Consider the following 15,406-nt stretch of genomic DNA (forward strand, 5'->3'; position numbering starts at 1 on the left):
TGAACAGTACCTGAGCCAATTTTTTTTTCCTTCTTCTTTCTTCTTTCTCTCCTTTCCCTCCCCTAGCCCATCCTTGCCTCCAAGTAAGATCCTGATGTTAGCTCCCCAAATGGTTACGTGTTAACCAATGTTTCCTCTAAGACTGTGGAAAACAAGTGATACTGATCTAAGCCTGTCAAATAAGATGAAGGATGGTGCCAGCTACCCCCTGAACTGATGGGATAATGGCAGGAAAAGATCAACATGTTTGAGATAGGACCACCAAAACCAAACAGAAGAAAGAGAGCGCACATTCCACAAGTCCCTAAAACTTATGGCCCCTTGTCCCTTAAAAACCTGAGCTGATTGGTAGTCTGGTGAGACAGACGACTTTAGGAGGAGATCATTCCCCTCTGTCTCCATATACCGGTATATCTAATAAAGCTCTTGCTACCCACCTCATCCCTATCTCAAGAATTGGCGATTTGCGGCAGGCGGCTCTAACTCGCGAAATTGCGGTAACACCTTCCAACTTCGTGACAACCCAGTGAGGCAGAGGCTGGACGGTACAGCAGAGATGGCTCAAGTCACACCATCAGGTCAGAATCCCAGCTCTCCCTCCTAGCTATGTGACCTTGGACAAGTTACTTCCCTCCCTGAGCCTCAGTTTTTCCATCTGTAAAATGGGAATAAGAGTAATGCTCATCTCATTCAGGGTGTGGGGGGCATTCACGGAAATCATAGGTACATAGTGCCCGGCACAATCAATAATCAAGAACCATATTATGGACCAAAGTTTATTAGTGGTTACCAAAGGTGGAAGGGAGGGGAGAAAGAGGAGTCGTCACTGAAGAAGCAGTGAATTTCTGTTTATGGCAATGCGAAACTTGGCAACAGTTACGGGTGATGGTTGTACAACATGATTAGTATAGTTGGTGTCACTAAATTACACATGCAAAGATGTTGAATTGGCAAAGGTTATGTTATATATATATATTTTTTACAACAATTTAAGAACCATATTATTATCCCCATTTTACAGATGAGGAAATGGAGGCTCAAAGGACCTTGCCCAATGTCACAGAGCCAGAAGGTAGTCAGGATGTGAATCCAGGCCTGTCTAACTGCCAGGCTATCTGCCTGGTAACACAAAGCTCTCTGCCACTGGGGGCTCCATCAGTGCTGCTGCCCCACCCTACCTCCCCTCTAGGGGGGACCAGGCCCCGCCCTCCACGTGCACCAGTGACATCCTTCCAGGCCACTAACACACTCAGAATTATGAAAGCTCTGGGCTGAAGCACAAGGCCATTCACATTACAATCTTTATGAATGGGGCCCCTGGATTTATGCAGTGTACAACCTGCACAGCTGTACAGGGCAGCCCTGAAGAGGTCATTTGCATATGTGGTAGAGTGTGCTTCCAACAGCGTCTCCCCTCCTACATACTCAACTGCGATGTCACCTCACCACACCCCCATCAAGAGGTGGAGTCTATTTTTCCATCCTCTTGAATTTGGGCTTTGACCAGTATACCAAAACCAAACCAGCTGCCATTGAGTTGACCCTGACTCATGGTGATGCCATGTATATCACAGTAGACATGTATTCCATGGGGTTTTCAATGGCTGATGTTTTCCGAAGTAGATTACAACGCCTTTCTTCCAAGGAGCCTCTGGGTGGAATCAAACTTCCAACCTTCTTGTTAGCAGCTGAGTGCGTTAACTGTTTGCACCACCCGGGGACTCCTTGATCAATATCATATGGCAGAAATAACATTTTGAGACTCCCAAGCCCAGGCACTAAGAAGACCTGGCAGCTTCCGCCTTTGTGTTCTTGGGAGCTCTACACTATTATGTAAGACATCTGGCTACCCTGCCGGAGAGACCACATAGAGGCCATGTGGAGAAAAGAGAGGCTCTGAGATTGCTGGAGAGCAAAGCCCAGCCGCTCTAGCATCCCTGCTGAGCCCAGGCCCCAACTGAATATAGTCACATGAGCGACCACCAACAAGACCAGCACCGACAAGACCACCCAGCTGACTTGAGCAAATAAATAGCCACTGTCATTTTGAGCCACTAAGTTTTGAGGCTGTTAAAGAGCAATAGACGACGACAAAATGGCAGAGCCATGTGTCTCCACGTATGAGCACCTTATAAGGAGACCATGTACATGGTGGTGAGAAACCATGTTAAAATCCAGATTTCTGGGATCCACAGAGTTGGGGGGCCCCACCCAGGCAATTTGCCCTTAGGTGATCTCTAGAACCTTGAGCCTTGAAGAAACTGGTTTCTAAAAAAATCACCTTTGAGTCAAACAATCATCTAGATAAACTAGTATGGGACCGTTTTGCCTTGGGCATTGTGCAGTTTTGAAAAATTCAGCCAATTTCAGGAAACAAAGACTCCAAAGGTCAGACTGGGAGCTGTGTTTTAGGGTAAATCAGTAATTGTTTCAGTTGTTCTTTAAGATAATGCTACATAAAATGCTTCCTGATCACAAATTGTTTATCGGTTCTGCTTCAGCCCTTTTTCCATGAAAACGCTGATGAGATGTGGTTTAAGAATTTTGGAAGTTCTTCTCATCTTCGGAACATTTTTGACTCTCTAGTCGAAATGTTACCCTAATTTGCAAATTGTATATTCAATAAACTTCAATCAATTTCTGCTATTGGCTTAATACGATTTTTGTTTCAACAATGGATACCAAGAAGGGTTAAGATCAGGAAGAGCAAGTAACACCAGGAATTCCGAGCATCTCACACTGGAGGCACCATCCCAATGGCCATGAATGTGGTGCCTGGGCTCATACTTCTGTCTGTGTGTTTCTCAGACATTCCCCTCAGTGGCCCTCTGTGGACTTTTTCCTCCCACTCTCCAGAAGCCAGCTGGCCCCAAAATGCCAGGAAAGCTTTGACCCTGGTCTGAGCCAGACACCAGTGAGAACAAGTTCAGGTTTCTGGAGGAACAAAAGGGATTGTGCCTTTTCTAAGCATAACCACTTCTCTTCTCCTCCTTGCCTCTGATTTTTACTTTCTACTCCAATGTCACTATTTTGTTCACTTGTTCAACAGATACATACTGGATGCTCATAGCATGCCAGGCACCATGCTAAGCAACGGGGCCACAGCAATAACTACAAGGCTCCTGCTCTTACATTCTTGACAGTATAGATATTGCCTCCAAATATGGCTGCCATGAAATCCTGCCATCTGGGCATGCGTTCTCTATTCTCCCCATCAAAAGTCTGTTTCCTACCCATCTCCACCTTGAATTTGGGCTGGGGTGACCAATAGAATACAGTAGAAATGATGGTATGCTGGTTCTCAGCTTAGGCCTCAAGAGGCCTGGAAGCTTCTGCTTTAGATATCTTGGAGCCCCAAGCCACCATGTACAGAGGTCTGGCCACAATGCTAGAGAGATCACTTAACAATGAGAGAGAGTGAGCCCTGGCCAGCCCCCAACTGTTCCAACTCCCTCCCCACCATATCCGTCTACCCACAGTGAATGCACTGTTATTGTCCAGCTCACAGGAATGCCCACAAGAGGGACTCAAACAGCCCCTGAAGATACAACCTTGCCTTGCCCAAGCAGCCAACTGTATTTCCCTAGGCTGGAAAGCAGGAAGAAAGTCAATCTAACAATTCGCCTGGAAAACATCCATATATCAATCTGTTCTCTATTCCTCATTTTTTTTCTCAAAACAATTTCTGGAAGTCAAAATGACTGATAGCTTCATACCACAGACAATCATTCTTCTTATTAAATAGCCCAGCATCAATCACAAAAGCTCCCAGTGTGGTGGTGGTTATACAAAGCTATACATGTGATACAACTTCATAGTGCTACACACCAAAAAAACAAAAAAAGGAAGAAAGGGAGGGAGGAAGCAAGAAAGGAAGGAAAGTGTGGTGCATGTAAACATTGGTGACATCTGAGTAAGATCTGTAATTTAGTTAATAGCATTGTATCAATTTCCTGGTGTTGATAATATACTACGGTTGTGTATGATGTTACACTGGGGGAAGCTGGATGAAGAGTACGTAGAATCTCTACTATTTTTGCAACTTCCTGTGAGTCTAAAATTATTTCAAAATAAAAAGTTTTAAAAACATAGAAAAAAAATTTTAATAAAATAAAATTAATCTTTTTCAAAGTTCCCAGGAGGAGCCGCCAAAAACCGCCTGCTTACCTGAGAACTGGGAATCAGCGCCTTCCACCAGTGCCCGCCTTTCACCAGGTCAACCTCACACAAAGGCACGGAAACTTTCCCAATGACACAGTGGCGTGAGAACTTATCAAAATCCACCACGGTTAAGAGCAGGGTCCTCCTCTGAGCTTCGAGGAAGGGGATCTCGAAGGTGTAGCGCTCCTCAAACACCGGCTTCTGGGTCTTGCGCTTGACCCCTGTCTGCTTAGAGTTCTTCTGGTCTGGCAGGAGACAGATCTTGACGTAGGGGTTCGAGTGGGCCATGTCCTGGCGTGAGCCATCGTAGGAAATGGGGGGTGGCAGGTCCTTGGCCTCGATCACCCTCACTATCAGGTGGTTGTGCAGCAAGTCGTACTGGGTGCTGAAGTGTAGCATGCCCAGCTGGTACTTGGACAGGATCTCCTCGTCTGTCAGAGAGTCCACGTCGTCACTGCTGGAGTCAAGTGAGTACAGCCGGGGCTCAAACTTCCGGAAGTAGTCATCGGGGGTGTGGGTCCGTCTCAGCACTGAAGGCTGGATAGGCTCTTTCTTGGCACTGAGAACACCAAACTCAATGGGCTTAATATCGATCAGTGGGGAGCTGGGTCGTCTTGACTCGAGACCTAAACAGCCGCCAGAAACAACAATTAATACTGCCACACCGTAAGATCAGCAACATTGCACAGGTTCTCACAAACTCACTCTGCTTCACAGTGCTCTTCGCCACCTTCTCTCTGTACCTTGAGATACTCTTATTTATTCTACAAACAGCAGTATGGCGGCATTAGCCTCACCACTGCCATCATCATCACAGCTAAATGCCAGGCACCGCTCTAAGTCTAGGTGCCTAAGTGGCGCAAACAGTTTGCACTCAATTACCATTCTAAAGGTTGGCAGTTCAAATTCACCCAGTGGTACTACTGAAGAAAGGTCTGGAGATTTGCTTCCGTTAAGATTACAGCCAAGGAAACTCTAAGGAGCAGTTCCACCCATCACATTCAGGGTTGCCATGGGTTGGAGTCGACTCAATGGCAACGGGTTTGGTTTTTGTTTTTTCTTGGCTCTAAGTGTATCACATACATTAAGTCATTTAATCTTTACCCCTTGAGGTGTTAGATAATTTCTATAATCCCCACTATACAGATGAAGAAAAAGAAACTTCAAATAACTTGCCAAAGGTCACACAACTAGTAAATGATGGGGCCAGGATTCAAGCTCAGCTTGTCTAGCCCTGGAGTTTGGGCTCCAACTATTGACCTATTCTGCCTCCACCTTAAGAGTATGGACTCTGGAGCCAGACTGCATGACCTGAATTTAATAGCCATGTGATCCTGGGCACATTATTTAGACTTTTTGGGACTCAGTTTTCCTGTCTGTAAAACGGTATCAGTAATAGGATCTCATCAGACTGTGGTAAATGTTCACTGAGCCACGGAAGGGGCTCGCAACAAAACATGCACCTAGAAAAAGCTCAGTAAATGGTAACTATTAGAGTCCCTAGAGCCCTAGTGTCACAGTGGTTAAGAACTTGGCTGCTCACCAAAAGGTCAACAGTTTGAATCCATCAGCTATTCCTTGGAAACCCTATGACACTGTTCTACTCTGTCCTATAGGGTCACCATGAGTCAGAATCAACGCAACAGCAATGGGTATTAGAATCCCTAGGTGGTACAAATGGTTAACATGCTCACTGCTAACCAAAAAGTCAGAGGTTCAAGTCCACCCAGCAGCGCTTTGGAAGAAAGGCTGGCGATCTACTTTCAAAAAACCAGCCATTGAAAACCCTGTGGAGCACAGTTCTACTCTGACACACATGGAGTTACCATAAGTCAGAACTGACTCAATGGCAACTGTATTTTTTACAGTACTTCAAAGACCATACTCAAACCTCATCTCTTCTAGGAAGGGATGTATTAACCAGTGAGCATGGTACCTACCGGCTTACAGTAAGCAAGGTATGCATGGGCTAAATTATGTTTACTTACTAATCTGTAGTGAACACATCTTTGATATGGTGAAAACCAGGTGAAATTGTGCACTACAGATTAGTAATTAAGAACAAGTAAGCCCATGTGTACATTACATATTGGGTAAACCATCCCTGCTTCTGGAGAACCGCTCTTCTCCATCAACCAGCAGAATTAATGGCTCCCAAGTCCATTATTCTAATCTTTGTTCATCCCTTTATTCTAGCAATGAGCTCACAGTATTCTTGTTAATTGTCCAAATATCTGTGCAACAGCTAAAATCACGAGACTCTTGCATAGTACATGGGAAGGACTCTGATTTGCTAAATGGAAATAAAACATCTGTGTTTAGAGCAGGGTGCAATCCTTACAAATCGTCTAGACCAGTGCTGTCCAAAAGAAACTTGATTTGAGCCAGTAATGCAAACTATGCCTGCAATTTCAAATTTTCTGTTAGCTACCTTTTTAAAAACGTGAAAAGAAGCAGGTGAGATTAATTTTAATTATTTATTTAGCCCAATATATCCAAAATAGTATCATTTCAGCGCCAAAGCCCCTCCTGGATCTTGTCCTAGGAGTTTAGGACTTTTTTATGCTAGATTAAGGATACTGCTTTCCCTGGAGTTTCTGAGTCATTCCAAAGGATTATTGCATCTAAGAAATACAGAAGGGTCTGGTATCTGCTGACCTAGACCCGGGTGAATAGGGATGAAAGAGAAAGGGCTGTGTGAAGCTTTAATCAGGGTTTATGCACTGACAAAACCTGCCTGCCCCTAAAGACATATTAATTTGCAACACTTGCTATATAATAAAGTAACACTCATCTTTTGGGGGCTGAAAAAACATATGCTGGTAACATCAATAGAATCACTTCAATCAAACTGGTTGATCAGTTAAAAAAAAAATCAATCAAAATGATATCTTTTGAGTGAACTCAGTAGAAATCAGGTGCTGCATTCCTCTGCACATGATCATTACGACTCTGTCATCTGGTCTCTTGGACTGCTCCCCCCACCCAGAACAACACTGCTCTTGGGGATACTGCCAAGTGTCTGGGAAATCCAGCTCTTTTCCTTTCCCCTGAGGGCCCAGTTGATGGGGTTTTAATTCATTGACTCTGGATGAGGATTGAGGAGCACAGGTCTGCTCAAGTCAGGACCCCACCCCTGGTCGTCACGGCAGAGATGCTTACTGGAAATCCTTCGAGTCAGGCTGTATGTGGATTTGGAGGTGTCTGAAGACGAGCGTCTCCCATCTGGAGAGTTGGTCCGTGGGGTCAGTGGGACATCACTGGCTGTGTGGACAGAGTCACCATCCTTATCGCTGCTCCGGCTGGCTATCCTGTAGGAGGGGAAGAGGTCTCAGTAGTTGTCAAGCCAGGAAGACACCACCAAGGAATCCCCAGGGACTGGCATGTGTGCCCCCAAAGGCCCATGCTGGAACAGCTATCAGACCCATTTTATGCAACTTGAAATAATGCAAATTTGAGATAGTGTAAAACTCTCAATGACATCTTACTTTGCATACAAAATGTGAGATGATGTGAATGAATATTCCTCAATCTAGAACAATCTGTCAAGAATTCACAATTTCAAAGCTGGAGGTGGCAGGAGAAATATGTAAACTTATTCAGGCTATCGCCACATAGTGGCACCACACTGGGTAATTAAAGACCGGACTCCTGTCAATCTTCAGTCCTGAGTGGGCCATGTGGTTTTTTATATGCATTGAAACTTGTGCAAGTGGGTTTGGTGACAACTGTTCTATTTCAATAGTCACTGCATCTATAATTTAACATTGCTTAAAAATATCCTATAACGATGGCCCTCAAAGGTTCTGTGAGTGGTGGGGCTGCGGTTACAAAAATGGATGTGAATTCTCAATAATTTAAGAACACAAGTTCGATGTGACAAAACAGCTATGAATTAGCAGCAGCTATGACTTTTTTTTTTTTAATGACTTAATGTAATGTGCACCCAGTGAGGACAGAAAATGCTGAGAAAATGAAAAGCATCATCGGGGTGAGTAAGAACACCCCAAATTAACTTAGGACTCCTGACATGAGATGGTGGCTATGCTAAGGTCTGAGCCAAACTCCATTTTGAATCAAAAATGACTTCTGCATCGAGAACACGGCATGTCATTTTCGTAACTCTTCATGGTACCCTGAGAAAATTACTTGGTAAACAATTTGAGAAAACAATGTGATTCTGCTTGCTTGCTTAAGAATATACCCTGCTCAGGAAACTTGTTCCAAAACAATTCTCAGAACAGATGCTTACTCAAGATAAACTTTAAAATTACACATGTCCTCCCTGAAGTCATGCAAGGAGGGTCTCATGATTGCTGAGGCCAGATGTACCAAATTTAATGATTACTTTCTAACTAAAAAAAAAAAAAAAATTTTTTAGAAACGTATGTAATCTCCTACCAATCAGATGTACCCTTACCCAATTACGTAACCATTACCTAAATATCAACCAATCAGATGTACTGTCACCGAATATTGTAACCATTACCTGAATGTCAACCAATCACTGAATTCTTACTGAAATTCCTTGTATTTTCTTATAAAAACTCCCTCCTAGGATCACTTAGTTCAGAATCCTCTGGACCTTGTGATTCCCAATTTGCAAATTGCCTTGCCTCTCAATAAAAGCTCCTTACTTTTAATTTCAACCAGGCTCTGTCATTTTGCTTTATGACATTTCTTGGTGTCAGAAGTAGGATCTGAAGGAGAGCAGGTGGAGCTACCCCCAGGAGGCTCAGGAACTCAGACCCTGGTACCAACAGCAGCCTCTTGGCTCACCACTTCCCAGGACCTCCTTGGAAGCTGCCTCAGGTAAGCCCCCTCTTTGATCCGAACATTCTAGGTGTAGAGTTCTCTGAGCTTTATTGAGGATTACTTTCTCTTCCATTCTTGTCCAGATTTGTTTCTTCTTTAATTTCTCCTAGGATTGGTGCAAATTTTTTTCTACATGGAGGTTATTCTACTCCTCAAAGCCTCAGCAGCTATGGAGGTAATTTTACTTTCAAAGAGCTCTGGATCATTATAAACCACAAAATCCAGTCATGGGTCGACCAGCAAAAGCCATTAGAGACCCCCGTGACAGGATAAGGTGGTCATGAGACAGGCCAGAGCACTAGGCTGCCTGCCACATGCAAGCAAACTCACATAACAAAGGTAGACACTGGTCTAAGCAAAACACTGTCCAAATCCCACAGCATTCCTGTCTAGGTCTTTGTGACTCAGAGAAAACTGAAAGTAGTGCTCCACATGGCTTTTTGCCTCCAAAGCAATCAAGAGTAGTACTCTGCTTTTATTTTCAGGGCACATTTGGCTTTTCTTTCTTCAATGGGTAATTTTAAACCTAAAAACAGGGAGTTCCCCTCATGAATCCCTGCCCAATACATTAATAAATGCCATGGTCCTGCTACTTGCTGTTTTTTGAACACCTGGTATAATCTCACCAAAGATAGTTTAGAACATGTGTGGCTGCTTTGGGGATCTTTTGACTTATCTAAACTAACCTTCTTGTGCAGCAAATTAGAGCAAAAGTGTTCTAGAGTTAAACAAGTTCAAAGGGATTCATATTTTAATTGGTACTCTGCAGCTACCAAAAGAAAGTGAGCAAGATTGCCTCTCTACAAGTTACGGTCTCTAAAGTAACTAAACAAAATAAGGAACTATTGCGTCAAAGTTCCACGGCAACTTCTAATACTTTGGCACCATCTACTATTCCATCTGTTCCACCAAAGAATCCAATTTCTCTCTAGCCCTCACTGCTCTCTTATTCTTCTACTAACACATTATCTGAACATGTCTTCTATCCTGAATAATGAGAAGGAAACAAAAAACCCTTCACATTTACCTCGTAGAGTAAGATATCCAAAGGAACCCAATGTACCCCCACGGCGACCTTTTCTCCCTGGTCCAAAGCAGAGCTTCATGTAATTGTAAGATAATTTCCTATTCCTTGTGAAGACCCACAAAATTTACTAGAGAATTTAAAATATTAATGAGACTTATGACCCTGGATTGCCAGATTTATATCAACTGATAAATATGGTAGTCAGGCCAGGAGAAGCCCAGTTATAGATGAAAAAGGCAAATTGGAAAAATTCTGAGCAATTTCTAACAGCTGATGGTACAATAACTGGAGCAACACTGCTACAACAAACTAGAGCAGTTGCCAGATTACTTTTAGATGCTATACCAAAAGCTTTGCCTCCAAAAACTGATTAAAAGTGCAGAGTTGCAAACAAGAAAAAAATGAATCTGTATGTAATTACAGAGACCATTTGGCTAGCATGTTTGCTGAACATTTAGGATTAAGCCCCATAGAAGACAGGGCTAGGATAACTTTCAATTCCATATTTTTAAATGGATTACACCCAGAATTATCTGATCAAGACTGGCTTAAGAAACTGCACCCCTTCCTGAATTGATGGACATATCCTATAAACTAGTCCAAATTTAGGAGCAAAATAAACAGGTCAAACAAAACAAATTAATGATGTTGCAGCTGCAACACGCTGATCAGAGAAAGGTTTTTAAGCCAGGACCTTCTGGGTTACAGCTAACATCCCTGAAACTTGTAACTATTGCAAAAAGCCCAGTCATTGGAAGAAGGATTGTTTCAAACTAAAAAACAAACAGAAGAAAGATTGTTTCAAACTAAAAAACAATTAACCCATGAGGGAAGCCTCAATCTAAACCTGAATGAGGGGCTCCAAGGAACACACAGAGGCCTTCCCTGTGGTGGATTTAAATCCTCAAGGAGGAGCTACTGTGATCGTTAATACAGAAACTTGCAAATTTCTAATTGACACAGGAGTCATTTTATCTGCTATTAACCCCACTTGTTTACAAAAGCCTCTACCTCAGAGTACAGAAACCTCTAAAGTAGTGGGAGTTACTGACCAAATACAGACTTTGAGGATCTGCACCCTTTTCTCCTTAGCCCAGACACCCCTATAAATTTGTTGAGAAGAGGCTTTTTACCTAAATGGAAATGTCAGGATAGATTTAATGAAAAGGGAGAAATTATATTAGATTTACCCAAACCTCCTACGCAATTAAGAGCAAAAATAGAGGATGCTGCTTGTTACATGCAAGCTCTCACTCTGCCACTTCAAACTCTGTCTGAAGCTGATCTGCCTCCTGTGGAAATTCTTTCCTCAGTCTCCAAAACTTTATGAGCTACCACGTCTACTAACGTTGGATGAGTCTTGTCTGCTGAGCCTTTTAAAATTCAAATTGATTTATCGAAATAACTGCCAAAGATCCCCAATACCCTTTGAAATGAGAAGCTAAGGAAGTGTTAGCACCAATAATTCAAAACTTTCTTTCCTCTATTATCCCTTGCACTATCCCTTGCTTCCCATTTAGGAAGCCAAACAATAGAGGCTGGAGATTTGTCCAAGATTTAAGGGCAATTAATTGAATAGTTATTCCTAGATTCTCAGTAGCCCCTAATCCTCATTTATTGCTTTCTAATATCCCACCAGAAGTCACTTACTTTACAGTTACAGATCTTTGCAGTGCATTTTTTTTAGCATCCCTGTACACTCTCTGACAGTCAATATTCATTTGCTTTCAAATGGGAAAATTAACTGTTTACTTGAACTGTGATGCCTTGGGGCTGTACAGAGTCTCCCACTTATTTTTCTCAGGTTTTTCATGCTGATTTGCAATCTTTACAATTTAAAAATAATTCCACGTCACTACAATATATAGATGGCTTGTTAGTATATTCCTCCTCTCAGGAGACTTGCTTAAAAGATAATGTCCTTTTACTTAAACATTTGGCCTCTGGAGGTCATAAAGTATCCAAGGATAAATTACAACTGGCCCAGCCAATGGTTAAATATGTAGGTCATTTAATATCAGCCCAGGGAATTTTTACTGATCCTAAGAGAAAGGATGGTATTCCAGCTTATCCAATTCCAAAAACAAAGAAAAAACTCCTAGGATTCTTGCAGTCACATGGCTATTGCCAGATTTGGGTTCCAGATTTCTCTTTGTTAGTTCAAACATTACACAAGTATTCAAAGTCATCAGAACCAGGCTCTTTCCAGTTTCCCTCTGAAGACTGCCAAGCTGTAGAAAATTTAAAGGAAACTTTAACATGACCTCCAGCTTTAGGATTTTCTAATTACCAATTCAATTTTTCTTTATTTGTCCACAAACTAAACAGAAATGCACTAGAGTTACTTGCTCAAAAACTGGGCAGAGAAAACTGGCCTGTAGGATATTACAGTCTGCAGCTTGACCCAGTGACCAGGGGTTACGTTCTTTGCCTTTGAGCCGTAGTCACCACTGCAAAACTTTTACAATCCACTGCTGATACAGTGCATGGAAATTTTTTAGATGCTTATGTACCACATGATGTATCCGCTTTACTTGATTCTACCTTTACCCAACACTTGTCTACAAGCAGACTTACTTCTTATGAGATTATTCTTTTGACAGCAGCCAATATAAGACTTCATACTGTAACCCATTTAAATTCACCCACACTTCTTCCTATTATTAAAGATGATGAATATGCTGCTCATGATTGTTTGAGCTTGATGGAACAGTTAATGGTACCCAGGAAGGACTTAAAAGAAATTCCCTTCAACAATCCTGATTTAGTCCTATTTGTAGATGGATCCTGTTTGAGATCTCATCCTGATGGCCACTACCAACCAGGGTATGCAGGTACCACCTCCGCTTAAGTACTAGAAAGAGAGCCACTTCCTAAAGCCACCTCATCTCAACAAGCTGAATTAATAGCCTTAATTAGAGCCTACGAGCTCACTTCAGGAAAATCCATGACTATTTACGTGGACTTGAGATATGCTTTTGGAGTGGTCATTATTATGGCATGCTATGAAAACAGAAAGGATTTTTGACCTCCTCTAGGACCACTATTTGGAAACCCTGGTAGTGTACTGGTTAAGAGCTACAGCTGCTAACCAAAAGGTTGGAAGTTCAAATCCACCAGGAGCTCCTTGGAACCCTTATGAGGCAGTTCTACTCTGTCCTGTAGGGTTGCTCTGAGTCGGAAACAACTTGATGGCGATGTTTTTTTTTTTTCCTTTAGGACTACTATTTAGAATGGAACATTAGTGGCTGACCTTTTGGATGCTTTACTGATCCCTTCTGAAACTGCAGTTAATACAGTCCAAGCCCATCAACAAAAAAGAGCTCCTCAGACTGAAGATGTCCAAGGTAACAATCTTGCTGATGCAGCAGCCCGCTCCCAAGCTTTACCAAATCTTGCCTTATTAGAACCAAACACCTTTAACCTTTTCACAGACAGCCCTAAATTTTATGAGGCCCTGGAGTTGCTTTTCTTTCACCAACAAATGGCCCCTTAAGATGAAAACTACAGAATGGAAGAAGTCTGGATGCCATAAAGACCCAGTCACAAAGTTATGGACTGGGCTAAATAATAAAACTGTCCTATCAGAATATTTGTATTTTCCTTTAATTGAGTCTTGTTATTAAAAGTTCCCTTTAGAAACTTCACATGGAAAGGGAAGACGCCCCAGATAAGTATTACTGAAGAAGAAGAACAAAGTGGGAGGCCTCTCTCTACCTGATTTTAGAACCTACTATACCACCACAGTAGTCAAAACAGCTGGGTACTGGTACAACAACAGATACTTAGACCAGTGGAACAGAATTGAGAATCCAGACGTATATTCATCCACCTACGAGCAGCTGATACTTGACAAAAGCCCAAAGTCCATTAAATGGGGAAAAGACAGTCTCTTTAACAAGTGGTGCTGGCATAACTGAATATCCATCTGCAAAAACATGAAACGAGACCCACACCTCACACCATGCACAAAAACTAACTCAAAATGGATCAAAGACCTAAATATAAAATCTAAAATGATAAAGATCATGGGAGAAAAAATAGGGACAATGCTAGGAGCCCTAATACATGGCATAAACAGAATACAGAACATAACTAACATTGCACAAATACCGAAAGAGAAACGAGATAACCTGGAGCTCCTAAAAATCAAACACTTATGCTCATCAAAAGACTTCCCCAAAACAGTAAAAAGACAACCTACAGACTGGGAAAAAAATTTTGGCTACAACATATCCAATCAGGGTCTAATCTCTAAAATCTGTAAGATACTGCAAAACTTCAACCACAAAAAGACAAATAACCCAATTCAAAAATGGGCAAAGGATATGAACAGGCGCTTCATCAAAGAAGACATTCAGGCAGCTAACAGATACATGAGGAAATGCTCATGATCATTAGCTGTTAGAGAAATGCAAATCAAAACTACAATGAGATACCATCTCACCCCAACAAGGTTAGAATTAATCCAAAAAACATAAAATAATAAATGTTGAGGAGGTTGTAGAGAAACTGGAACACTTGTACACTGCTGGTGGGAATGTAATATGGTACAACCACTTTGGAAATCGATTTGGCACTTCCTTAAAAAGCTAGAAATAGAAAAGATGGCTGACTAGGTAGACGCTACCTCGGATCCCTCTTGCAACAAAGACTCGGAAAAACAAGTGAATCGATCACATACATGACAATCTACAAACCCTGAACAACAAACACAGATTTAAAGAGTTGACCTGAGTGATAGAGACAGAGAACAAACAACTACAGGGAAGCAGCGACTGCTTTCGGAGCCTGGAGCCAGCGTCCCAGTCAGGTAACCTTGGCGCCAGGCTTAGGACTGGGCGCAGGGGAGCTGAACACGACATCTGTGAAGGCGCAAACACGGGGCGCAGCCCTAGGCCCCTGAACTGACCCCGGGAGGGGGTCCAGCCGGTCCGCATGGGCGGCACGGCCACGCGGCTGGTAGAAGGAGAAGTCCCCGGGAGGCAGTGACTGGTTTTGGAGCTGGGAGTGCAGCGTCCCAGCTGAGGAACCTTGGCGCCAAGCTTTGGACTGGGCACAGGGGAGCTGAACGCAGCATCTGGTCATGGCGCAAACACGGGGAGTAGCCCTACTCCCCTGAACTAACCCCAGGAGGGGGCCCAGCTGGTCCGCGGGGGTGGCGCGGCGACGTGGCTGGCGGGACGAGAAGTCCCCGGGAGGCAGCGACTGATTTTGGAGCCGGGAGTGCAGCGTCCCAGCAGGGGAACCTTGACGCTGGGCTTTGGACTGGGAGCGGAGGATCTGACCGCGGCTTCAGCAGGCCAGACCCTCGGGGACAATCTCCACACAGCCAGCACACATAGGCGACACGCCCCTCGGGAATCTCAGATAAAATAGTCATCCCAAGCAAGACAAGCAACT

The 15,406-nt window shown here is 43.1% G+C and overlaps 1 protein-coding gene across 1 annotated transcript; it reads right to left on the bottom strand.

The window, feature by feature from the left end:
* Nucleotides 1-3,615: 3,615 nt before the first annotated feature.
* On the bottom strand, nucleotides 3,616-15,091 carry SYT17 (synaptotagmin 17). The gene is made up of 3 exons (XM_064294795.1): nucleotides 14,916-15,091; nucleotides 7,324-7,472; nucleotides 3,616-4,787 (listed from the first exon to the last, which is right to left on the bottom strand). Exons 1-3 carry the CDS (start codon nucleotides 15,089-15,091, stop codon nucleotides 4,117-4,119), a joined length of 996 nt encoding a protein of 331 aa, XP_064150865.1. The 3' UTR covers nucleotides 3,616-4,116.
* Nucleotides 15,092-15,406: the final 315 nt, after the last annotated feature.

The sequence above is a fragment of the Loxodonta africana genome, chromosome 12, assembly GCF_030014295.1.
Source record: "Loxodonta africana isolate mLoxAfr1 chromosome 12, mLoxAfr1.hap2, whole genome shotgun sequence".
Classification (NCBI taxonomy): domain Eukaryota; kingdom Metazoa; phylum Chordata; class Mammalia; order Proboscidea; family Elephantidae; genus Loxodonta; species Loxodonta africana.